The sequence below is a fragment of the Chroicocephalus ridibundus genome, chromosome 7, assembly GCF_963924245.1.
Source record: "Chroicocephalus ridibundus chromosome 7, bChrRid1.1, whole genome shotgun sequence".
NCBI lineage: Eukaryota > Metazoa > Chordata > Aves > Charadriiformes > Laridae > Chroicocephalus > Chroicocephalus ridibundus.
Window position 1 is genome coordinate 46,484,962 of NC_086290.1, and position 26,769 is coordinate 46,511,730.

General features: G+C 51.8%; 1 protein-coding gene across 2 annotated transcripts; it reads right to left on the reverse strand.

The window, feature by feature from the left end:
- Positions 1 to 7,825: 7,825 nt before the first annotated feature.
- MKS1 (MKS transition zone complex subunit 1) lies at positions 7,826 to 22,400 on the reverse strand. Of its 2 annotated transcripts, none has more exons than XM_063341587.1 (18): positions 22,284 to 22,394; positions 22,103 to 22,206; positions 21,965 to 22,015; positions 21,474 to 21,629; positions 20,954 to 21,051; positions 20,615 to 20,743; positions 20,185 to 20,289; positions 19,678 to 19,786; positions 18,730 to 18,786; positions 17,791 to 17,833; positions 17,203 to 17,265; positions 15,628 to 15,698; positions 14,735 to 14,804; positions 13,546 to 13,653; positions 12,886 to 13,019; positions 11,237 to 11,319; positions 11,062 to 11,159; positions 7,826 to 10,559 (listed from the first exon to the last, which is right to left on the reverse strand). In XM_063341587.1, exons 1-18 carry the CDS (start codon positions 22,336 to 22,338, stop codon positions 10,453 to 10,455), a joined length of 1,641 nt encoding a protein of 546 aa, XP_063197657.1. In that variant the 5' UTR covers positions 22,339 to 22,394; the 3' UTR covers positions 7,826 to 10,452. The 2 variants fall into 2 exon arrangements, with proteins under 2 accessions (XP_063197657.1, XP_063197656.1); XM_063341586.1 differs by having other exon boundaries at positions 7,827 to 10,559; positions 21,965 to 22,035; positions 22,284 to 22,400.
- Positions 22,401 to 26,769: the final 4,369 nt, after the last annotated feature.

Consider the following 26,769-nt stretch of genomic DNA (forward strand, 5'->3'; position numbering starts at 1 on the left):
GGGACTGCGGCTGGTCTCCATCGTGCTGGTGTTGCTTGGCATCCGGTCAGCGAGCTCAGCCTGCCCGCAGGAGCTCCCCTCCCGGTGCCGGGCATCGCTCCATCCCCCCATGCCTTGGGTGTGGGTGAAGGGCTGACCAGCCCCGGAGGGGAAGGCAGGTGTCAGGGAACCGGGTGGATCCAGCAGCTGGTGGAGGTGAGGTCCATCCACCCCAGGCCGACCAGCAGCAAGGCTGAGCATCCACAGAGAGACATAGACAGACACACGGACACACACACGGACACGCACACACACAGAGACACAGACACACACAGACAGACGCGCACACACCCCCACCCATACACACCCCCACACACAGACATGCACACAGACACACACAAACACGGACACACACACACACGGACACACACACACACGGACACACACAGACACACGCACACAGACACACACCCACACGCACAGACACACTGGCCACGTGGTTCAGCACTGACAGATGCGCAGAGACCACCGACAGCCTGGTCCTGTTCCCCTCCCTGGGGAACAAACACAGAGGTGGGTCTGTACAGCCGCAGTGCGTCTGTACCTGTACACCGTGGATCCTCCCGCAGCGGGGCTCCAACACGCACCCTCTGAGCCGTGACCTGGCTCCCACTGCTGCCTTCGCCCCCATGCGCGCACACGCGATGCAAAGCCTTCACCCAGGGCACACTTAGAGAGCAGGTTTGTTAAGAAAATAAGTCAGCCTGCACTGACCTTGGGGCGCGGGGCCTGGCTAGAGGAGCGTACTGACCAGCAAACTCTTCACACGCAACCCGTCCTTCCTGTCCCATTATCCCTCTGTTTTCCTGCGCTTGTTCACGCCTTCTCCCACCTTTGCTTCCTCTCTTAAACATCTCATAACAAGTCCTGCGCGAACCCCGAATGCTCTTCCCCTGCATCCCGACACGTCTCCCGTGCCCCAGGCAGGCACAACCCCCCCTCACTTCATCAGGTACCTTCACACCAGGGCCCTGGGGCTGAGGCTCTGCCCGGAGGGGCCCGACAGGTTGTCCCTTCCTCCAAGTTCCTAATCTGAGTTTCCACCTGCCCTCGTGCCTCTGTGCTCCCCCAGGCTCACGCAGAGGGGACTCACAGGGGTTGGTGGCTCCTGGGAGGACCCTGGCCGTGTGCAATTTGGGCTCCCCCTCCCACCAGTGTCTCCCCATGCTCCTTTGCAGGTGGGCAAAGAAGCTTTATTGCACATCCCACCAGCGGGGAGCATTCCTGTCAGGAGGAACAGGGCTTAGTTTACTCAAGTGACAAGGGCACTGTTCGATTCCAAAAGAGACGTCACCCTGCCTGCCATCGCCCCCATGAGCCCTCCCCATGGTCCGGGCTGGGAGCCCACTTTCTCCCTGCTCTGTTTTCTTCTCCTCTGTCTCCTCCTCCTCCTCCTCCTGGGAAGGCTGGGCAGGCACGTCAAGGAGGTGTCTCTCCTGCCACCAGCTCCCGCTGAAGAGCAGTGCTAATTCCACCCCCAAGCCCACGCTCGCACACACACAAGCCCCCCTCCCATCCAGGAGGAGCCACAGCAGTGGATGCCGACTGGCTGAAACCACGTCTGGTGCCAGCACCTCAGTGCTCAAGCCTCCAGCACCTTCTCCAGCCGCCCTCGGGATCCCCGTGGATGGGTCTCTGCATGGCACACATCACTATGCCCCTGTCACAGGCTGCAGGTGGTTTCTCACACCCCCTGGGAGCCCAATGCCTCCAGGAGCAACCTCCGCTCCTCCCGAGGCAGCTCCGCTCACCTGCCCCACGCAGACATGGGCACAGATCACTCTGAGACAGGACCAGGGTCCTTCAGCATGCTGCTGCCTGATGGCTTCTGTGGAGAGCTGGGACCATCTGGGTGAAGGGTTCCTGCAGGGGAAGGGACCAGCTTTCCTCCCAGAGGGCTTGAAGCTCCAGCTCCTATCACATACATGTATTAGCTTGAAAACCAGCTCCTTGCACACTAAGTGGAACAGGCACCTGGGGCTGACTTGGGGCCACTGTCATACAATCACAGAATGCGTTGGTTTGGAAGGGACCTCTAAAGGCCGTCTAGTCCAGCCACCCTGCAGTGAGCAGGGACATCTTCAACTAGATCAGGTTGCTCAGAGCCTCATCCAGCCTGGCCTTGAACGTCTCCAGGGATGGGGCCTCCACCGCCTCTCTGGGCAACCTGGGCCAGTGTCTCACCACCCTCAGTGTAAAGAACTTCTTCCTAATGGCTAATCTCAACCTGCCCTGCTCTAGTTTAAACCATTGCCCCTCGTCCTATGGCTCCATGCCCTTGCAAACAGCCCCTCCCCAGCTTTCCTGGAGCCCCTTTAGGGACTGGAAGGTCACTATAAGGTCTCCCCAGAGCCTTCTCTTCTCCAGGCTGAACCCCCCTCAGCTCTCTCAGCCTGTCCTCACAGCAGAGGTACTCCAGCCCTCGGATCATCTTCGTGGCCTCCTCTGGCCCCACTCCAACAGCTCCATGTCCTTCTTGTGCTGAGGGCTCCAGAGCTGGACACAGAGCTCCAGGTGGGGTTTCACCAGAGAGGAGCAGAGGGGGAGAATCACCTCTCTGGATCTGCTGGCCACGGTTCTTTTGATGCAGCCCAGGCTGCGATTGGCCTTCTGGGCTGCAACCTCACGTTATCACATTCCCTGCTCTTCTAAGCTCCACAGAGTAACCTGGAAACCAGCATTTCCACTTTGCACACTCCCCTGCCTGCTACATGGCAGCCTTTCCCATTTCCAGTCCCAACAGCTGCTCACCTCCAGTGAGGATTGCAGGTCCCCTCTCCCTTCCAGCCAGTCCCTGTCTACGCGCCCTCCCCGCAGCACTGGGTGCCACCACGCATCTTCTACAGGGCACCAGAGAGGGCTGCGGGAGTGCAGGAAGAGCTGAGACAACAGCCAGAGCAGCCTCTGAGACATGGCTGTGGGGAGACCAGCTCCCCAAGAGCCCCGGAGGTGCAGGGATGAAGTGGAGGAGCATCAGACAGCTCTTCGTTCATGCTGCCAGCAACAGGGACTGCAAAAAAAAAAAAAGGAGTCAAAGACACGCTCCACGTTAACTGTGCCTGTGTCTGCAGCGCTTGATGTATTTATGAGCTTCCAGGTGAGTCAGGCAGCTGAAGATGCAGCACAGAAACCCGAGGAGTCACATGCGCTCCACTTACACATGAAAAATTACAAAGGTGTTTTGAGCAGAGGTTGCAGGAGGGCGGCTGGTGAAGTCTGCGGCTGATCTGAGATTGATTCTGCTGTTTCTGAGGACTTGCCTCCATCGGCAGAGACTGGACTGCGACTGCCAACGGAGGGAAGAGCTCAGCCATGCACAAGGAGGTGCAGAATTAATACTCACCAGAAATGCGGAGAAAAGCAAGCCTTCAGCCTTGAGCGAGGCTGACAGTGCGGACATGACCGAAATCCAGAGCTCAGCCACGCTCCACGTGACACAGGAACAGGGGCTGCAAGACTTGCAGCTTGGCTGCGGCTCAGAAACCGCCTGAAGCTGTTGATTCATTTTGCAGCCAGTGCTGCCACTTCAGGGACACTCTTCCCTTTGGAGGCACAGGACAGAGATCCTGGGGCAGCTGCCAGAAGTAATATGTCGAGGAATAGACTGGAAAGCTGTTCACGGAGGGCAAAGATGGGAGCCGCTAAGCGCTGAGGGAGCCAGGGAGCTTTACTTGGTGCCAAAAACACAGGTGGGGTGGTGCCTTGTGGTGGGGGAGAGCCAGGATCTCCAAGGCAAGGCAGGGATGAGCTAATTAAGACGGACCACCCCACGTCCCTGCATGGGGAGCCTCCCCCAGTGCCCCGTGCATGCCCGTGCCACCGGGGAGGTGCTGGGACGGGAAGGAGCAGTGCAAGGACAGGCAAGTAAATCCAGCTGACAAGTTGCGGGGTCCCCATCCCCGGGCTAGGGGAGCATAAACGATGCCAATGGCGATTACTCCAAACGCCCATCTCCATGCCAACAGTCAGTAAAAAGTCGCTTTTGAATAGCTAATATCGTCTACAACCTCATGTGCCCAACCAACCAGAGGATGCTCTGCCATCACTTTTCTGAGGACTCTTTCCCATGGGGCAAGAGGGCAGCTGAGCCCTGTAGGAATGGGTGATGTTGGCAAACAAGGGAGATGACGTCAGGAGGGAAGGGAAACCGCTATCACTTGCAGAGGTTGACGTTAGGACACAAAGAAAGGCATCTGACTGCAGTGGAAAAATGGGAAGAGCTGTGCCCTGTGCATGAGGGGTCTCTCCCCAGGCCGCAGTTTTGGCCAGCCCAGGTCGTAGGGCATGCCACAAGTTTGCCGATGACACGAAGCTGGGGGGGGTGGCTGACACACCAGAAAGCCGTGATGCCATCCAGCGAGCCCTGGACAGGCTGGAGAGTTGGGTGGAGAGGAACCTCATGAAATTCAACAAGGGCAGGTGTAGGGTGCTGCAGCTGAGGAGGAATAACCCCCCGCACCAGGACAGGTTGGGGCTGACCTGCTGGAGAGCAGCTCTGTGGAAAGAGACCTGGGAGTCCTGGTGGACAACAGGATGACCATGAGCCAGCGATGTGCCCTTGTGGCCAAAAAAGCCAATGGCATCCTGGGGGCCATCAAGAAGAGTGTGGCCAGCAGGTCGAGGGAGGTCATCCTCTGCCTCTGCTCTGCCCTGGGGAGGCCGCGTCTGGAGCGCAGGGTCCAGTTCTGGGCTCCCCGGTTCAACAGGGGCAGGGAACTGCTGGAGAGGGGACAGCAAAGGGCTACCGAGATGCTGAGGGGACTGGAACACCTCTCTTATGAAGAAAGGCTGAGGGATTTGGGTCTCTTCAGTCTGGAAAAAAGACGGCTGAGGGGGGATCTTATCAACAGTTATAAATACTGAAAGGGTGGGTGTCAAGAGGATGGGGCCAGGCTCTTTTCAGTGGTGCCCGGGGACAGGACAAGAGGTAACGGGCACGAACTTGAGCATAGGAAGTTCCACCTAAACATGAGGAGGAACGTCTTTGCTGTGAGGGTGGCAGAGCCCTGGCACAGGCTGCCCAGAGAGGTGGTGGAGTCTCCGTCTCTGGAGACATTCCAAACCCGCCTGGACGCGTTCCTGTGCCACCTGCTCTGGGTGACCCTGCTCTGGCAGGGGGTTGGACGGGATGATCTCCAGAGGTCCCTTCCCACCCTACAATTCTGTGATTCTATGATCCATACCTCCCAGCTGTTCTGCGCATCTTGCACCATCTCCAGGGGTCTCGGTGAGGCCAGGAGCCCCAGGAAGGCGGGGATGGCACAGGCTGGTGTCACGGTATCACAGCTCAGCTCTGCTCTCACGGGGTGCAGAGCAGCTCGTGTGCCAATAGTGAGGGGCAAGGGGCAGTGCTGGGTGCAAGGAGAAAGCAAGATTAAACTACAGAAAGGAGCAGACACACAGATCTACATCCATACAGAGGTCTGTGTGTGACATGCACACAAAGAAGAAAAAGTCAAAATGGGACAGGAGGGGGGAAAGGATGAAGAAGGAGAGGTGGCCAAGGGGAAGAGCAAAGGAATCCAGCCCTTGCAAGCACCACTGCAGTGAAAAACGTTGGACGTGGCAAGCAAAGTGTTGAGAAGCAAGGTGGGCTCGGTGTTCCCACCAGCAGCAGGAAAAATGGCCATTCACTTGGGTCTACATCTCGTCTGATCTCTCAGGCTCCCAATGCCATCTCCAGACCCATAAGAGAGCATCGCAGCACGCACGAGGGGACTAGCAGCAAAGAAGAAGATATCGCGGGCACTGGCAGCGTGGGACAGGAACCCCCCAGAGAAACAATAACCACCCGGCAGGAGTCACACGCTCCCTCCTCCTCACGCCTCCAACAGCAGCCTGACAACAGGCTTTGCTCAGCTCATGCACAAGCTGCTACTGTCAGTTGCTCTGTACAAGAAAACTCACTACAGCAAAAAAACCCAAATAAAACCAAACACCTGGAAGGATGATGTGCAGTCTCTGGCTTCATGTAAAGAATAGGTTGAACAAACATCTCCCAGGCTTTGATTACATCAAGGTGACGTTGCCCGAAGGAAAGCAGTGGACTAGATCTTGATATCCAGCTTGACCTTTCTGGCTTTCTAAGGCCAGACTAAGGCTCAGGAAATCCACCTTTTCCACCCACCTGAAGGGCCGATCCTCTCATTCTCAGATGTGGAAAGCTTGAAATGACCAGGAATCGCACAGCTCCAAGAGAAGTTTCTCTTTGACACATTGCAGAAATCCTCCCAACTGTTTTGGAAGTCAGGTGTTTTGGTTTTTTGTTTTTTTTTAAGAACTTGTGAATAAATTATAGAGAAGTCTGATTCTATCAGTCTTTTCTGATTTTTTGTGTTACTCTAGAAAAGGATCTTGACAGACAAGAAAAGAACCCCAGTCTACCTCGTGCTGGGGTTCACCTTAGCAAACTGCTGGAACCAAAGCAGCGAGAGAAATTCAATCAAACCAAAGCGATCATTTCCGTGCAGGAAATGCACGTGCATACATACTATTTTTAAACTGATCCAATGCAGTGTGATTTTGCTCGGGTCAGCTGCCCTCTGCTTTGCACTGAAATATTGACATTGGCTTTCGAGAACACAGGCCGCACTTTGAGAAGGCAATAAGCATCAGAAAAAGGCAGCTGGGGGTAAAAGGCGAAGCAGCCCCCTCCTTCACTTCACCGCCAGGAGAGGGCCTGCAGGGAGCTCTCCTCTGACGCTCCATCCAGGTGGCTAAAAGTAAAATACACTGAGCCAACAAGCAGCCCACGGTAGTCCTTTAACGATGACCACTCACACCCCGCAGCACAGATAGAACACACCGCTCGCTCCCCACACACCCTGCCGTGGCAAGACACAGGGCTCTGCAGGACATACGCCTGCGGCAGCTCCTTCTCCCCCAGTGCTGGCAGCTCCGCTTCCCACGCTGCCCTGCGTCCTTCCCAAACACACCGGGGCAGCAGCATGGGAGACGACGGGCAGCGTGGCCCAACCCCACCCCCACCCAGGGCAGAACGTCCCTGCGGCCGCATCAGAAGAGGCCGTGTCCCTGGTTCATCACAAGCGCTGGGACGGGACCAAGCCAAAGAGGCGTCTGAGGTTTGCTGGCAAGGCTCTAGTTTGAAGTTATCACAGCCCAAATCTTCCTCAGCTGGGAGAAAACCCCACTCCTGGGGTCTGACTTCTTTGGTGGGAAGCTGTTCCCCCCAGTCACGTGAATGACTCATTTCTAGGTTTTCTTTTTCTGTTACATTTACACTGGAATTTCTAATGGCTGCTGATTTGCATCATGCAAGCCCTGCCAACTGCCCACAGCCCTTTCGTCCACCAAGCAAACATTCCTGCAATTACTCTTTGTTTGCGTAGCTTATTTAATGAGACACCCGGAAGGCGCCTGGGGACCTTCAGCTGGCTCCTGCCCCCATGCTGACCACGTTGCTGGATTCAGCCCCAGACGCTGTTCAGCTGTAAGTTCCACTGGCACTCAAAAAACCATCACAGCTCCAGTCTGCCTTGAAGGAAGAACAAAGCTCAAGAGGAACCAGCGGACGTTGCCGCAGCTAATGTAGCCAGAGCTGGGGCCCTGCTGGCCACGCACCAGGGACAGCACAAACCTCTGAGTCTTGCTGCTAGACCCACTTTGGTCCCCCCACAAGACTCCCCAGCACTGCCTGCGCCTGCTGCGGGCTCCTCCTGCCCTCCAGCCTCCCCCCATCTTCGGTTCGCGGCATCCCCCCTGCCTGCCAGGCTTGCCAGTCCCACCAACTGGTGCCCCCCCATCCCAAGCTCTTGTGCACCCACAGCCGTCCTGTCCTCTCCCTTCTGTTGAGTTTCACTGCAAAGGCATCCCTCCGGTGCAAACGGCAGGGACATTTCTGTAGAGGGGACAATCCTCACAGCTCCGAGAGGATAACCAGCCTCCCCTTCTGCCTTGTCCCCACGGGCCATCTCCTCGTTCATCCCCGCGTACGTGGTGGAGGCCTGACCCCCGCGCCAGCTGGCGGGGCTCCTTGGCAAGCTCCGAGCACAAGCCCTGCACCAAATGCCAGTTTGGATTAAAAGATCAGTGACATTTTCCTACGCGTACACGTATATGGAAATTTGTTAGTTTCATTTATAAAAGGGCATATTCAAAGGACATTTCCTGAAGGCTTTCACCAAAACATCTTTTACGAGCACCATTTTGCTCTGTCAGGCAAGGAGGCTGCAAGTATGAAGGTGAAAAACTGCTAACAACATCTTACTTTGGAAGAATTGCTTCTTTGGTTATAACTATTTTTTATTTTTAAATTTTGCTCTCTGAAGTTTCTGTAAGATTTTACACTATTCAGAGTTTTAACTAGCAAAACTGAGTATAATTGTGTAAACCTTACGCATCTCTGTGTAACCTTAACACTCAAGACACCAAATCCTGCCATATAAATGTGCTGAGCAACAAGCGCAAGTCAGGAACCTGGTCTTCTAATCAGAAGAGTCCACTCTCTAACAAGATCTGCCTTTGGCATCATCTCAATCAGAAAGGGGGTCTGTTACTTTACGGATGAAAAGAATATTCTCCTAACCTTACAACTCAATCCTGAAAAGGGTTTCAGAGACATGCAATTCAGCTATTAGCAATAAGCACAACAGAAACACCCAGAAAGAAATTAAGTATTGCTTAGCTAGCATGCAATAAACATACACGGCCACGATGTGATTTATGATTTCTTTTAAAAAAAAGAGACAGCGAGTGCTACGTACTCACTGAACGCTGTTTATCCTGGATCGATCTCTGTGAAACGTGACTAGATCATTAAAGACCACGATAACGCACACACCTCAATTCTGCTACTCCAGAGCTGGGCGTGTGCCTTCGCAGCCATCCCATCAAACGCCCGACTCACGCACGAGACGCATCACCCAGCTCTAGGCCAAGGACGCTGTGCTCTGCATAGCAGGCCACACGATCCAACGCATGCTGGCAGCCTCCTCCAGCGAAAAGGAGGGCTCGCAGGCACGGAAGGTGAGCAAAAATCCTTTTATAACTGCAATTGCCAGACACGTTCAGGCTGCCAGGCAGATCTAGGAATTGCGATAAAGGTCAAGGACGTACAAACACGGGAGTTTTGTTTTCCCAGGGAAGGCTGGGACATGATCAAAATGGCAAGAAGGGTGCGAGGAAGACAACAGAGCACCAGGGAAGAGGGCGATGTTCTAACAATCACACCCGTGGCTGCAACCACGAGTTCCATGTTCCCTGCGAAGGAGGAACGTGCAGAACAAGAAGAGGAAGGCCAGTTCCTATTTCATATCCTGCCTGTGAATTTACACATTCAGACCTGTGCGATCTCAGCCTGAGATTTTTCTTCCTATCCCTTGTTTTGGGAGCAGAGAACTCATGGAAATGTAACTGGTGCACAAATCAATACAGCACTGTCAGCCTGCAGGTAGCCCCACTCCTGTGAACTTGAGACAGGAATAAAAACAGGGGGAAAAAAAGTCTGAGAAAAGAACAAACTGGATAAAAACTGGGTACACACACGCCTCCCCGGGAAGCAATGCAATGTACTGCAATCAGAGACAGAACAATGAACCATAGCTCCAATGAACAGCTTGAACAGTTCAAAGTTCAGATACTGTGCAAATGTTATAATCTGCTCTGTTGTTGTCTGCAAACTGTCCAACCCCAGCCAAAGTTCTGCTGTGAGCTAAGTGGAATGCATGTTTGCAGTTGTATTTGTGAAGAAAGAATCCTCCTGCTCATCACTGCAGAGCCAGAAATGTTACAGGGACATACGGTGAAATACAGAACGTTACCCTTTTCTCCAGTTCTCAACCTGTCAAATGCCATTCCTTTGCTTTGATTTCACATACGACACGAGGCAGAGCGCTCTCTCTCTCAGAATGAGTCAATCTTAAGGCACAGGTGGACAGATTCATTTTACTATTGACTGCCCTATAGCTACAAATGCTGACGACAATTACCAGCACTTCTCAAGAAGTTATCTACTCATTTCATTAAATCTCAAACGGCATTCATGCCTTGACCTTCAACATCAACCTCTTCTTTAAGAAGAAAACTAAACGTACCAAGTCACGTAGACTTGAAATTTTTCTAATCATTTACTATTCAATTGCTGAAAAGGTGTTAAAGGGTTCACAGGTCCCGTATCAGTATTTTAGTCTGCTTAGCAGAAATGTGAACAATTGGCCCTATTGTTAGGGCCTGGGAACAGAATGCGTTGCAAAATGGGGTTCCTTCCACCGGTACTTGTGGAAATGGAAATATCTCGGGTCTGGATGTGTTACAGACTCCTTCCCCCATCCCAGGGAAACAACAAAGGGCGGGCTTCAAAAGCTTCCAGGCACCAGCACCATGACTCCCGCTGAACAACGGCAGCTTGTGTCAGAGAGGAGATGCCGAGTGCTGCCGGGCAGCAGAGGTGGTCGATCATGGCTCCTGCAGCTGGTGCGCAGTGGAGGCAGAGGTGCTGATGAGGTCTTGAGGAAGGCTCTCGCGTGCTTCCTGCATCCGGCGCCGTGCCCTCTGGAAAGCCTCTACAACACAGTGGGTGACAGCAAGCCAGAATGCATCAGTCAGCCTCAGGGAAGGGGAGGGACGACTTTGCCCCGTGAACATCATCTCTCCTGGAGCAGGAGTCTCACTTCCTATTACTAAGTTTCACCAACAGAACACCTGGTCCTTGCTGCTCTCTTCACCTGTTTCTAGCACTGTCTTTGCTCTGTACATAATGGAATCAGAGACAGAGCCCGTGCATCAGTGCCACAAGCTACGCTCAGTGCCAGCAAGACCGGGCCGCCCAGTCTAGGCTTTGCCTTCGCAGAGTGGTTATCCCTCCTGCCTGCTGAGAGCTGGTGCCTCCTGAAGTTTCCAGCCCAGATCAGAACATTCAACCTCTGCTACGGAGTCAAGAGAGCTCATGGGGGACAGAATCATGCCCACAGTAATGGATTCTCCTGAAATACCCTGCCCACTCTGTAAATCGGGGGCAAAAGTGAGCCAAAGGTTCGCCAGGGAGAATGACACTGAAAGCCCTACCCAAAACATCATAGACAGAGCTCTGCTGGCTGAAGCCTCCAAGCCGGTCCAGTACGCTCTGCATGCGCTGCCTCAGGGCACTGGTTTCCAGAAAGGCTCTGCACAGAAGCACAGTAGGATGTCAGGGCTGCCAAACCATACAAGATGGAGCTCATACTCACTTTGCTGCACTTACTTAGACTGCTGCAAGCAGTAAAGCCTGAACGTGACGCTCCCTGTTGTCTCCGTGCGAAAACCAAAGCGGCTCAGACGCTCTCCCTGCAAAGACGGGACAAGATGGAGTAACCACAGCCCGCAACCTGCTGCAGCAGGCTGACCCTGGTGAAAACCAGCATGCCACACCAGGAGCATGGCTGCCTGGGGGCACGGTCTCTCCCTTCCCCGCTGCACACAGACATGGAGGTCAGAAAGAAGGGCAGACGGTTCCAGGCTGGGCTGGGGGTGTAGAATTTGGATCATGAGGTGAAGTCTCCATGCTCAAAGAGCAATTAAGACTGGCTTTGCTATCTCTTGTGCAACCCAGGGGAGTGAAGGCTTGTCTGGCTATCACAGGGTACATAAATAACGGGGGAGTCTTGGGGAGCCAGGACAGCCCTGCTTTTCATCAGCAGAGACAGTAAAATCAAGATAACAGAGACTTTGTGCAGTTCTTTGTTTCCTCGAGAGGCTGCCATGCCCAGTGATGGACCTTTGCCTCATTACCTGTGAAACGCATATTCAAGTTGACACCCCTGTATATGCTAATGAAGATTTTAGAGATCATGCTAAACATATATGACTATAGCACTCGTCTCTCCACCCAAATCATACTACACGTCACCCAGGGGAAGGAAACCTCATAATTATGGGGATAAAAGGATGGAGAAAACGACTGTTAAATTGGGAGAGAAGAAACTTGATACCCGACGGACCAGTCGACGGGCTGTGTTCTCTTCCCCCGCCCCAGGCAGGGACGCCTTTCTGGGTAAGCACTGCGCCTTTCACCCTCTGGGGAACGCTACCCCGGCTTGTTGTACTATCGTTATTTTTGCTAGCAATATCAACTTTAATTAATTAGCGCTATTGTAGTTAGTGAATTTATCAATGGCAATCTCGAAGCTGCGACTGTCGCTCTAAATAAAATAATCAATTTTGATTATTTGTGAATCTGATTCAGTGAAAGTCCTTTGGTGGGACTCTGATAGTAAATCAGTGAAAGTCCTGGGACTCTTGACAGACAAATATCGAAACTACAGTCCTTTTAATGTGACAGAGGGCAGGACCTAAACGCTAGCGAGCTCATAGTGCAGTGCTGGAGGAAGATTTCAACAACTGCATGAGGGCTCATTCCCACACAAAGCTGCTACTAACATCAACGGGCTCATTACACCCGCAAGCACCTCTGCAGCTTTCTTAAGAACATGAAATTTCTACTTGTCTCACATCCACTGGCTACTTGCTTCGGGAAACTGTTCCAGGCGCAGTACAGCCCAGATTCCTTACAAAAACCCAGGAAGAAGTCTATAGCTGGTAACAAATGCTGACCCGAAAGACACTTTCCCGACAGGGCCGGCACAGGCAGGGGTAAGTCAAGGCTTTGGTCCACGTTCACCCACTTCTCTTAAGTTCCACACACCTCAGAAGGTAGAGCGCTCTTGCCTCAGCGTTTGCCCGTTCATCTATTCATGATCACAAGTCTCACAGAGGAGACATTTCTTGAGTCAGAGGGACAGGACCACCAACTCATCCTTGTTCAAATCTGGTCCAGGCTGTCCACAGACATCTGAAGCCGAGAGCATAATCTACCATCTCCCAGCAAGAGCAACGCCCTGCAGCTGAGCCCACCTTGAAGGTTGATGGTATCCTGACATAGGTGATGTCCTCCAGCTCCGGAGATCCACCAATGAAAAACCTCCTCAGCTCAGCAACTGTCCCCAGCTCCACAGGGCGCCAGGTAGGGATGGTGAGCACGTGGAGACCTGACCCAGGACAACAGGACAGCTCAGCAGTTACGATCAACACATTGAGAGTCCCAGAGAACTGGATACCTGCCAACCCAAACCACCAGTAGACTGGAAATCGAAACACTGCACAGAATCTCTAGAACACTTTCTCCCATGCGGTTGCAGTGTTGAAAGCATCCCCTGCCCACAAGGAGCATCTCCTTACTACGTGTGAGTGTTAGAATAGTTGTGACCCCCAAATTCCATGTGGGACAGAGAGGGCTACTGCTATTGTAAAGATGGATATGCAGAATCACCCCAGAGCTTCATCACAGATTTTGTGACATAGCCACTGAAGGAGCAAAGACAGCAACACACTATGCGTCTCAACAACAAGGCAGAATGGCACAGCATGCACCAAATCCCTCTTTGCTGCCCCACAGACAGCTAACTGTCCCCTTCAGTATGCAAAGCCTCCCCAGGACCAGCTGACTCCATTTCCAAGAGAACCACTCAACTCATTGTCCCAGAGAATTAACATTGTGCCCCAAGTACGTTTTACCTGGAGATGCCGGCAGCACCAAAGATCCATACCCTTCAACGCGGTACCTCTGCCAGAAATCCAGGGACAGGACCTCGAAGTAAAGAACGGGCCACTGAGGGAGACTGTCTGCAAGGAAGGGGAACAGATCACACCTTTGTGAGGGAGACTATCACAGAGATTAAAAAAAAATGCTAAATGCCCAACTCCACTAGTAGGAAGTCCTTTCTGTATTTCTTCTACAATGAGTAACCTAGATGTACGGGTGATTATTTTCCCTGTAAAAGCTGAACCCTCAGATTTGAGGATGAAAACACAATTATTGATGTTAAAAATTTGGGAATATTCTTTGTTTTGAGAGCAAGTCCAAGCTGGTTCCTCAATTACCTTTGAGCAGACAAGACAATCTTTTGCGAATGATACAATGCCAAACAGAGCAACCTTTTTATCTCTGACCTTTCCCACCGTTACTGGGGGATTATTAACTTGAATCTTCCTACAGGTCTCCAAGCTTTTCTTTTTTCCATGGTGAAACAAACGCATCGTGTTTATTCTAGGCTGAAAATCCATTAGCATTGGTTGAATACTCAAATCCAATATGTTGGATTCAAGCGGTCAGGCATGCTGCAAAGCTGTCCCCAGCAATTGCAATCCAAAGAGCAAGAGGGTGGGTGAGGAAGCAGCGGTAGCGTAGTGAAGCAGCAGGAACAGGCAGCAGAGAAGCCCAGCTTAAAATAGCGCTGGAAGTTTCAAAGTGACATAAACTATACACAGAGTATACAGGTCACTGAGTGTGTCTACAGATGTAAGGCTCAGCACAGAGTTTTAGCTGTGTACAGAAAAGCTGCCTGAGTCTCAGGGCTCCATGCAGTACACCGGGCACGGCGACACAGAGCAGCACGCCAGGGATTCCAAGACAGACAAGCTATCATCCAAGTAGTTTTGCAACTGGATAAAGCAGAATACAGCCTGGAAGCAGGGCAACATCAATGAATCCATACAAATGCTAATGCATTGCTGGGCAGGGAAGACACAGTGTGTGTCCAGAGGTTGTGTGTTGACAGGGTAAACATTTACTGGATAAGCAACATTTTCCTTTAGTTAAATTTGTCCTTTCATCTTGGGCCAACAACGTGCCAGATGGCACGATGCCTACACTGCGATCGAAAGATTTCAGAGTTTCCTATTTCAGAGCAACAAGGAAACACACCTTCTGATTCATCTCCTTGGGTGAAAAACATGTCCAAAGTGAAGGGGTAGCAGAAGTATGCCATGTTCTCCTAGAACAGGAACAGGAGAGAGATCAGATTTCTGGACAAGAGAATTCCTCACTAGCATTGCATAGGGCACAGAGACCAGGCAGAAAAGAACTAATGGTGGAAAAGAGGTAATGGTGCCCAAACAAGATCAATCCCATCACACTAACAAACACCTGACACCTGCATACACTCCCAAGTGCCATGTTGATTGAACAGGCTGTTAAAAATAATGAAAAAAGGGAGAGATTAACATATCTCAAATGACAATTCAGCCAGTTGTGTAACTACTGCACCACCATAATCTTCACAGGAGCCAAGCAAAATACCACAAGCAATGGCATTACTGAAATTTTGTATGATAATTATTTTTTTAATATGTGAACTAGCTCACATAAAAGACATTAAGAAGTTGATAACATTAAAAATTTTTAAGGGAGGACCTGAAGACAGCAATGGAGCCAACTTCCCAGATAGGACGAGGAGTTCATTTTGAGAAATCAATTTAGAGACTGTGTGCATTCCAGCCCCATGCAAGCCAGAACAATGCTTCATTAACCCTGAGCATTTGAGAACACAAAAATGAAAGCTCCAAAGGCAATCGATCAGCCAGATGGGATTAAAAAGTGAAGTTCCAGAAACTGCTTTGAAGCAGCTCTATTTGGACACAGTGGCACACTGAAAAACGGCAGGTATAACTAGAATGAGCAGAATCCCAAATGTGCTCGGCCCTTGAAAGGAGCTCTCAAGTGAGGACCTTTCCTGAATATATCTGTAGCTTGTTACATGTGTTCCACTTCAGAGAACGCCTGTTGAAACTGCTCTGCAGGTCTGAAAGCGTCCTTACCCAGCCCACTGTCTTGGTTGCACAGGTCTGTGTCACTCCTGATAGCTGCTGGAACACAGGGCTTGACCACTCTGGGAGGAGAACATGAGCACAGCTGTGAATGCTTTGGGTGAGAGGGAGGACTCTCAAACCACAGCAGCTCAAAGGAGAATGTCAGTCCCAGACAACTGGGATAACAGATAGCAGAAAACATCACACACGCTGAATTTCCCTAGGTGCATCCCACCCTGTCTTGGTCTTGTTCCAGGCAATGGATGCTCCCCAGAACACCCTGAACTGTTGATGAAAAGCACCAACTCCATCTTAAGAGAAAAGTAGAACCTTATCTAAATATACTGAGTTGCAAAAGTGGTACCTCTCTGGACATACATCAGGGTATAACCAGAGAAAGGAGCCAGAGCCATAGCTTCAGGGGAATTAAACATAGACCCATAGAATCATTCAGGTTGGAAAAGACCCTTGGGATCATCAAGTCCAACCATCAACCCCACTCTACAAAGTTCTCCCCTACACCATATCCCCCAACACCACATCTAAATGACTCGTAAACACATTCAGGGATGGTGACTCCACCACCTCCCTGGGCAGCCTGTTCCAGGGTCTGACCACTCCTTCTGTCAAGAAGTTTTTCCTAATGTCCAGCCTAAACCTCCCCTGTTGCAGCTTGAAGCCATTCCCTCTTGTTCTATCCCCAATTACCTGTGAGAAGAGACCAGCACCAACCTCTCTACAATGTCCTTTCAAGTAGTTGTAGAGAGTGATGAGGTCTCCCCTCAGCCTCCTCTTCCTCAAACTAAACAGTCCCAGCTCCTTCAGTCGCTCCTCATAAGATTTATTCTCCAGGCCCTTCACCAGCTTCGTTGCCCTCCTCTGCACTAGCTCCAGCACCTCAATATCTCTCTCGCATTGAGGTGCCCAAAACTGGACACAATACTCCAGGTGTGGCCTCACCAGTGCTGAGTACAGGGGGACAATCACCTCCCTCCTTCTGCTGGTCACACTGTTTCTAATACAAGCCAGGATGCCATTGGCTTTCTTGGCCACCTGGGCACACTGCTGGCTCATGTTCAGCCGCTTGGCAATTAGAAGTCCCAGGTCCTTTTCTGCTAGGCAGCTCTCCAGCCACACTGCCCCAAGCAGGATGCGCATGTTAGAGCTGGGAACCTCAAAATTTAATATGTTAGTGTCAGCACAGAACACAAGAACGTGATGGTGAGCACTGAAATCAGACAAGGTCACTGCTGAGATGGAGAGGACAGGAAGGCTATTCTCCTTAGTATAACGAATGAACTTTGGGTAGATTGCTGGACACCATCACCCCTGGTCAAGAAGCCAACGGACCTCTATGTTCCAGCCTGATTTGGAAGAGGTGAGAGGGGAAGATCCTACTGTCTCCCAGACATAAGTTTAGTTCAAACAATTGAGTTCTGAAATTTTAGCTCTGAAGACCTCTCACTACATCCCAGCCCCGACATTAACTGTTACTAACATTCAGCAGAGCTGATCTGGTGGACCAGCCAAAGCATACTTCATTCCTTAAACTGCTGTGATATGGCTGGAAACGTGAATACTTACGGTTCGGCAGTTCCAAGAAGAAATGAACATAGAGGTTGTCGTACTCATAGCCTTGTGCTGAAACTGAGAAGAGAGAATGAACTTCAGCTGCTTGCTTCTACACAAACTCCTCCAGTACTCACTGTAGATTTTTGGGAGAGCCAGCACCAATAACCTCAGGAAAAACCAGTTATTGCTGGAAGTTGGGAAACACCAGGGTCTTCAAAGTAACAGACTATGACCCTCAGAGAAGATTCCTTCTCTAGACTAGTCCTGTCTCCATATCACTAACCAGATTAGGGAGGTCACACATTTAATTGCTTTCTTTGCTATAATCTCTATTAACTTCCCAACCTGCTCTCCATTTTTCAGATATACATGTCTTCCTAAAACAGCTGCAGTATTTCTAACCTCCAATCTGTAAATGCCACTCAAGGGGTAAGTGTGCAAAAACAGGGCAGGAGAAGGAGGAAGTAAAGGCTTCTAGGGAGAGAATCACCTGCCCTGGACTGGCCAGTGATCCAAGAATCCTTGGATCCCTCATAGCCTCAGCCATCCCAGCAGACGCAGAATTGCCCCCTGTAGTTACTGTTTATAATAAGGACTCACCTATTTCTCCATTCACAAAGAGCCGTAGCGCACCAGGAAGAATCTGTAAGAATGAGCCGATAGACAAGATAAAGATCTCAATGACCACTGGTGGAACCTCACATAATTCCCTCCCAACAGGGTCTCACAGAGGTACTTCACAGATGTTTGCACATAAATGATTCACTCTGCTGGCCACGTAGGAGTCATGACTTCTCATGTCACTTTCCAGAAGTGAACAGTCCCTCAGGAGAGAGACCAAATTCCTCTACTGCAGGAGTTTACTATTCTGTAAATCAGTCTCTTACAGACTTCAAGATCGGTATAAAATGCAGGGAGAAGTCACTTGCAGAAATCATAGTCCTGTTTCTCCTGTAGTGTTCATCCACTTGCCCAAGGTGGGGTGAATGGGAGAAGCACAGGACTAGCTGAGACATCCTACTGGAGTACAAGAAAGTACGACAAGTTTCACGCTTTGGCAAACAAGATCTGAGCAAAAAAGATTGCAGTTTCGGTAATTCAGTGAGAAGGGAAACCATGCATGAGTTTGGGGGTGGGAGGAGCTGTTTACTTTAACTAAGTGGCACATAGATGTGTCTGACATTCAGGAAATTAACAGCAACCACTATGGCAAAAGATATAAACCCTCTTTTCTTCTTTAAGTATTACAGTCGAATGCCTTCACACAATGCATGCAGTTTCCTAGAGACGGCAGCGTCCAGCATGCTCTGCTGCTGGTCTGACAGATGCAGGATGGATCTCTGCAGGCCCCACACCCACTGCAACCTGTCCCTTTTGAACCAGTTTTCTGTTGTAAGCCACAAGGTAAAAGCTGCCAACACAGCCCAGAATGAAACGGTCATCGGAGAATGCGGTACCAGCGGCAGCCATGCCAACCAGGCCAACAGTCTCCAAAGGCAGCAGGGCTCCAGGTCCCTGCTGAGTGCTACTGGTCCTCACCATTTCAAATTCGGAGCCTACGAGACCATTGAGGTATTCCTTGTGCCGACCGTACAGCTGAAAACAGAGAACAAGCGGATTAGAAAAAGCGTCTTTTTGATTATATGTTTTTACTTATGGAAAAAATTGTAATGGGTATAAGTTAAAGCCAGTTTAAATTGTTGACAGGCTTAGCACACGGGTTTTTTTAACTGTTAGGAGAATACAAGAGTCTAATAAAGATGGATAACTGCTAACGCTGCACGGAACTGCATGGAAGCTTCAGATAAGATCTCAATAAAGGCCAATCTAAAGGAAAAAGCAGCTCTGAAGAATCAGATCTTAAATGACATGTTAAAAACACAGGCATAAACTATTCCAATGAAATCAACAGATGGGAGATCAGTGCAGCGAAATCATGATTTCCTTATTGGCCACAAAAACAATAAGGAAATGTACTAAAACATTAGGTACCTTTATAAAGTGCCACAACTCAAAAGACAATTCATAAAGACCAAGACAAAAAAGGGGGTTCCGAATATCCTGGGACATTACGGGTAACAAGAAATCATTCAAGAAGTATACAGGCAGCAAGAGGAAGACGAAGGAAAGGACAGACGAGCCACTGCTCAAAAGGGAAGGAAAACCATTGGCAGGTGAAACGCCAATTCACCAATTTGTGCCAACTAGAAAGGCACAAATTTAGGTGGTTTCTTGCATCAGTTCTCACTACATAGATCACCGTAGTCAGAGGCCAACACGACTAATACCAGACTGTACCTACAGTTAGGAATGAAGCGGTCAGAGAGTACTCAAATTGCTGGGCATGATGAGACTCACCGCCAGCGACATTCATTTTGTCAACTTTAGGTGTCTACAGCACTAACAATTACATCTACTTGAAGGTCTGAGCTCCCTCTGTCAATCCAGGAGAACTAGTCAATATGATCAGTGGAGGCTGCTCCTTACGTCTCTGAACACACACTGCTCGCGTTCCTCCTCCTCTGGCTGCACTTGGACAGACACGTTCTCAATGGTGTATTTCCACACCTCTCGCTTTTCTCCATCCAGCTCGATCCTGCAGAGCCCCAAAACACATACGCAAAGCTCATTACGCAGAGAATAGGCACAGGCAGCAACAGCATCAACTGTGCCGTGCTGACACAGCAGTCCTCTCTCCACCAGCCCTGTGCAGTAACACAGGGGCACTAACAGCCCTCTCCCCATTCCCAAGTGCCCACCAGTATCCATGACTCAAAAAGGGAGACTCACTTGTATCCAGCATATCCATAACCTGTATCCCTAGGGACTGGCAAGCCCAAGTATGCAATAATGCTGTCTTAAAAATCTCTGGAATAAAACTAAAATATATCCCTCAATTTAAGTGCTGATCCACTACCTGAAGGGTGACCAGAAAACAGACATTTTGTCCCTCTCTCTCAGTCCCACGAGAGGTACCAGCCCTGTCCCACTCACCGGTAAGCTCCTTTGGAGCCAGTAAAGTCAGGCTTCACTGTGATCACCCCATTGCCGTCCACCTTGATCGTGCAAAGAACATGTTCATACTCCCTGTGACCAAGCCTGATGGAAGACAAGAAGAAACACAGTCTAAGTAGAGAACACGGACACTCCTTGCACTGGCACAGAAGAGCTGGTAAAGGCACATGGGGGTACAGAAGGGAACAAACCCACACATACATTATTCCTACATATTCCTACATTAGTTTAAGAAGTCTTTGGAGGGATATTGTCAGTTACCTCCCAACTGGGAAAAGAGGCGGAAAGAAACAGAAGCCTGAGTTACTGAGCTCTTGGAATTCTCTTCCCTTAACTAATGAAAGAAAGAGGAGATTTGAGTAAGGAGGGAAGATGGGTTTCCTTAAGATCATTTCAGGATTTTACTTACTTCCCATAAGGTCCCAAGTCCCCCATGATGTACATGGTCTGGACAGGAGTGTTAATCACGTGATTGTTCTTTATAAATTCTTCTGTGGGTTCCCAGGTGATGATTTTTGACTTCAGAGCACTTGCTTCCCTGTCAACAACAGAACAGCACAAGTCCCAGCTCACCTCAGCAGCCAGGCACAGGCAGAACCAAACCCCCCCTGGCGAGGAGTCAAACTGCCGGATTACAAATGCGACACAGCTCAAGCCACCAACTTCCACAGAGCAGGCAGCTCTGCAGCTGCGGCACCAGCACCAGGAAACCTGCACTGGCAAGCTCTGAGCCCCAGTTTGCACTCACATTGGCCTACGGTCTTGTCTCCTTCTCCTCACATTGGCCATCCTCTCTGCCAGATAGGACGGCACCTCATGATCCGAGTCAGTTACCTTCTGGCAGTGCTGGAAGAGAGAAACAGACAAGCACCAGCTTAATTGTAACAGAACATCTTTCCCAAACACAGCTCCACTCTTGGAGGAGAGAACAGGTATGTCCACACACACGTGCAAGGACAAACTGCTTAAAGACTGTAGATTTAATTCGTTGTTCTTGTGCCAAAGTACAGCCAAACTCCACCCAGCGAGTTACCTACAGAGCAATGCTACAAAGTCAAGTCCCTCCAAATCTGCCTCTGACCATCATTCTGAAACAGGGAGATCTCCTGCGAGGTCTAGGGCAGCAGGTGAACCAGTATGTTCTCCTGCACACAGGATATCTAGCTTGCTTCTGCATAGCCAAGAACTGACAAACACTCTCTCTGCAGTAGGCCTCCTGGTTTTGACAGACACTGCTGTATAGATTACGCGTAACAAAGAGGTGGTACCTCCTCTAGGTTGGTGAATCGGTCATGATCAGTGTAGGTGAAGATGCGATGGTTCTTCCGACCTCCAGCCTTCTCCAGTTTCAGGATCTCCTCATGGTACTGCCGGTCCAAAGGGGTCTGGCAGGCTGACTCATTGCGGTACAGATCCACCTCAAACTGAGAGCACCACAGGTAAAGCGCAAAAGCTGCCCTTCCCCAGCACTGTCTGAGCCACAAATACTTTTCAGCTGAGATTTCCAAAGCCACCAAGAGAGAGACAAGACCCTTCGGGAATCCCAGCAAACAACCCAAGCTCCTGAGCGGCTCCGACACTGCTCAGGGATGCGGCGGCCGACAGCACCCACCCACGGCCCCCCCGGCGGGGCCTGGGGAGAGCAGCTCACCCCGAAGCAGGAGACCGTGAGGGAAGGCGCGGCGGAGGCGGCCCGTCGGGCGGCACAAGGAGGAGAGGCTCCCCCGAGCCGCCCCCCGGCCCGCCGCTGCACACCCACCTGGCTGAAGAGCTTCTCCTGCCACCCCACCTCGGCCGCCTCCTCCTCCTCCTGCGGGGGCCGCCGGGCACCTGCGGGATTAGGCCCAGTCACCTCCGGCGGCGCTGCCCCCCGCCTCCCCGCCCGGGCCCCACGTACCGGTAGCGGCGCGCTCCGCCAGGCCCAGGAGCTCCCGGCCAGCGGGCGGTGGCGGGGCCTGCGGCAGGAGGGGCCCGGCCGAGGCCAGGCGCTGGATGCGGACCCTGCAGGGGAGGAGAGAGAGGGGAATCGTCAGTGCGGGACGGGGATGGAGCCGGGGCGGGGGACGGCAGCGGCTCACCGGAGGCGCAGGTTGCGCACGGGGTCGCGGGAGCGGTACACGGCACCACCCGCATCCACGCTCCGCAGCGCCTCCGCCATGGCCGCGCCGCCGCCTCACCATGGAGACGGGCGGGCGGCGGGCACACAGCGCCCCCGGCGGCCGGAGGGCGGCCAGCGGCCGGGCCCGCTCTTTCCGGGGCGGTTTGGCCCCGGTCACCGCGGCGGCACCGCGGCGGGTCCTGCAGCGCGGAGTCATGGAATGACAGAACGGTTGGGTTGTGAGGGACCTTAAAGACCACCCAGTGCCACCCCCTGCCCTGGGCAGGGACACCTCCCACCAGCCCAGGTTGCTCCAAGCCCCGTCCAACCTGGCCTTGAACCCCTCCAGCGCTGGGGCAGCCACAGCTTCTCTGGGCAACCTGGGCCAGGGGCTCACCACCCTCACAGCAAAGAATGTCTTCCTCACATCTCATCTAAATCTCCTCTCTTTCAATCTAAAATTGTTTCCCCTCGTCCCATGGCACCCCTCCCTGATCCAGAGTCCCTCCCTCCTCATGAATCCCAGGCCCTGGAGGCAAGGGGGAAGGTCTGGAGAGAGGAAGAGTTTTCCCCAGTAGAGGAAGATCAGGTTAGAGACCACTTGGCCAAACTGGACATCCATAAGTCCATGGGCCCTGATGAGATGCACCCGCGAGTGCTGAGACAGCTGGTAGATGTTACTGCTAGGCCACTCTCCATCATCTTTGAGAGGTCATGGAGAACAGGAGAGGTGCCTGAGGACTGGAGGAAGGCCAATATCACTCCAGTCTTCAAAAAGGGCAGGAAGGAGGACCCAGGGAACTACAGACCGGTTAGTCTCACCTCCGTCCCTGGGAAGGTAATGGAGCAACTCGTTCTGGATGTCATATGCAAGCACGTTCAAGAGCAGGAAGTTATTGGAAGTGGTCAACATGGATTTATCAAGGGTAAATCATGCTTGACCAATCTCATAGCCTTCTATGATGTTATAAGTGGTTGGCTAGATGAGGGCAGAGCAGCAGAGGTCATCTACCTTGACTTCAGCAAGGCTTTTGACACTGTCTCTCATAATGTCCTCCTTAGGAAACTGGGGAAGTGTGGACTAGATGAGGGGACAGTGAGGTGGATTGAGAGCTGGCTGTGTGACAGGACTCAGAGGGTTGTGATTAATGGAGCAGGGTCGAGTTGGAGGCCTGTAACCAGTGGTGTCGCCCAGGGGTCAATACTTGGACCAGTATTGTTTAACGTATTCATCAACAACCTGGACGAGGGGACAGAGTGTATCCTCAGCAAGTTCACTGATGATACCAAACTGGGTGGGGTGGCTGACACCCCAGAGGGCCATGCTGCCATCCAGTGTGACCTAGACAGGCTGGAGAGCTGGGCAGAGAAGAACCTCATGAGGTTCAACAAGAACAAGTGGAGGGTCCTGCACCTGGGGAGAAAGAATTTCAGTGGTTCCCAGTAACAGGACGAGGGGTAATGGGCACAAGCTGGAACATAGGAAGTTCTGATCAAATATAAGAAAAAACTTCTTTACGGTGAGGGTGACGGAGCACTGGAACAGGCTGCCCAGGGAGGGTGTGGAGTCCCCTTCTCTGGAGACTTTCAAGCCCCACCTGGATGCAGTCCTGAGTGATGTGCTCTGGGCAATCCTGCTTCAGCAGGGGAGATGGACTGGATGATCTCTAGAGGTCCCTTCCAACTCTGAAAAATTCAGTGATTCCATGATTCCATGATTCCTGGAGCCCCTTTAGGGACTGGAAGGGGCTGGAAGGTCTCCCTGGAGCCTTCTCTTCTCCAGGCTGAACCCCCCCAGCTCTCTCAGCCTGTCCTCACAGCAGAGGGGCTCCAGCCCTCCCAGCATCTCCGGGGCCTCCTCTGGCCCCTCTCCAACAGCTCCGTGTCCTTCTGCTGTTGGTGCCCCAGAGCTGGAGGCAGCACTGCAGGGGGGTCTCACAGAGCGGAGCAGAGGGGCAGAATCCCCTCCCCTTGCCCTGCTGCCCACGCTGCTGGGGATGCAGCCCAGGCTGTGTGGGGTTTCTGAGCTGTGAGTGCACATTGCTGGGTCATGTTGAGCTTCTCATCCACCAACACCCCCAAGTCCTTCTCCTCAGGGCTGCTCTCCATCCATTCTCTGCCCAGCCTGGATTTGTGCTTGGGATTACCCCAATCCACATGCAGGACCCTGCACTTGGCCTTGTTGAACTTCATGAGGTTCACATGGTCCCACCTCTCCAGCCTGTCCGGGTCCCTCTGGATGGCATCTTGCTGAGCGTGGCCTCGATCCCACTGCCCATGTCACCGACAAAGAAGTTAAACAGCACTGGTGCCAGTACCGACCCCTAAGAAATGCCTCTTGTCACTGGTTTCCACTTGGAGTCCCCTGTATTCTTCCTCCTTGTGCATCATCTCCTCAGCCAGCTTCTTGCCTTCTCTGATACATTCCCTGGAGCCAGCCCCGAGATGGACTCCATCCCACCCAGCACTGTGGTCCTCGCTGGAGTCACTGCCCACGAGACTGGTGTGCCCAATGGCTCTGCAACCCATCTATGCCAGCTGGGACCCCCTTCCGTACCACTCCTGGCATGCTGCGCTGGGAATTGCCTCCCCGCTACTGCTCCGGGAATGTTTTGGTCGAGACAAGTTTAAATACCGCAGGAGGGCATATTATCATAGAATCATAGAATTGTTAGGGTTGGAAGGGACCTTAAAGATCATCTAGTTCCAACCCCCGTGCCGTGGGCAGGGACACCTCCCACTAGATAGGGTTGCTCAGAGCCCCGTCCAGCCTGGCCTTAAAAACTTCCAGGGATGGGGCTTACACCACCTCTCTGGGTAACCTGTTCCAGTGTCTCACCACCCTCATGGTGAAGAACTTCTTCCTAACGTCCAGTCTGAATCATCCCATCTCTACTTTTAATCCATTCCCTCTAGTCCTACCATTACCCAACATCCTAAAAAGTCCCTCACCAGCTTTCTTGTAGGCCCCCTTAAGATACTGGTAGGCCACTGTAAGGTCTCCTCAGAGCCTTCTTTTCTCCAGACTGAACAACCCCAACTCTCCCAGTCTGTCCTCATAGGAGAGGTGCTCCAGCCCTCTGATCATCCTCGTGGCCCTCCTCTGGACACGTTCCAGCACGTCCATATCTCTCTTGTAGTAGGGGCTCCAGAATTGGACACAGGACTCCAGGTGGGGTCTCACGAGAGTGGAGTAGAGAGGGAGAATCACCTCCCTCGACCTGCTGGCCATGCTTCTCCTGATGCAGCCCAGGATACGATTGGCTTTCTGGGCCGCTAGTGCACACTGATGGCTCATGTGGAGCCTCTCATCCACCAGCACCCCCAAGTCCTTTTCTTCAGGGCTGCTCTCAAGCCAGTCACTACCCAGCCTATATCAGTGCTTGGGATTGCCCCAACCCAGATGGAGGACCTTACACTTGGTCTTGTTGAACTTCATGAGGTTGGCATGGGCCCACCTCTCCAGCCTGTCGAGGTCCCTCTGGATGGCACCCCTTCCCTCCAGTGTGTCAGCCGCCCCACACAGCTTGGTGTCATCGGCAAACTTGCTGAGGGTGCACTCTATGCCACTGTCCATGTCACTGACGAAGGTCCAAGTACTGACCCGGCTGACCGGTCCAAGTACTGATCCTTGAGGGACTCCACTTGTCACTGGCCTCCACCTGGACATGGACCCATTGACAGCCACTCTTTGGGTGCAGCCGTCAAGCTAGTTCTTTATCCACTGAATTGTCAGTCCATCAAACCCATATTTTATCAGCTTGGAGACCAGGATGTCATATGGGACAGTGTCAAAGGCTTTGCTTGGGTCCAAGTAAATGCCGTCAGTTGCTCTCCCCTTGTCTATTGATGTTGTGACCTTCTCATAGAAGGCCACCACGTTTGTCAGGCATGATTTGCCCTTGGTGAAGCTGTGTTGATTGTACCCAATGACCTCTTTGTTATTCTTCTGCCTCAGCGGTGCCTCCAGGAGGATCTGCTCCATAATCTTACCAGGCACGGAGGTGAGACTGACTGGCCTATAATTCCCTGGTTCCTCCTTCTTTCCCTTTTTGAAAATGGGGTGCCCAAAACTGGAGAATGTCTCTGGAGACATTCAAACCCTGCCTGGACGCATTCCTGTGCAACCTGCTCTGGGTGACCCTGCTCTGGCAGGGGGTTGGACCAGATGATCTCCAGAGGTCCCTTCCAACCCCGACCATTCTGTGATTCTGTGACTGCACAAGAGCCACAGTAAAATATCTTTTTTTTTCCTGGGCAAATATGTCATTGTCATGTCACTATTTATTCAGCTTTTTAAAATCTAGTATCAGATTAAGATAATAACAGGAAGTACATTACTAGACAAACATTGGCAAAGTTCTGGCAACAGTTGGCATCTGAGACAGAAAGAAAAGATGTAATTATGTAGTAGATTCTCAACAGGTTTTTGTACAATCAGAGTTTGAAGACATACTGCTTATGTC

Coding starts and splice junctions, on each gene's coding strand:
- MKS1 (XM_063341586.1), bottom strand. CDS start 22,363: ATGGCGGAGGCGCTGCGGAGCGTGGATGCGGGTGGTGCCGTGTACCGC. Junction 21,630..21,964: donor AGGAGAAGCTCTTCAGCCAG/GTGGGTGTGCAG, acceptor TGGTGCTCTCAG/TTTGAGGTGGATCTGTACCG. Junction 20,290..20,614: donor GACTTGGGACCTTATGGGAA/GTAAGTAAAATC, acceptor GTCTTCCATCAG/GCTTGGTCACAGGGAGTATG.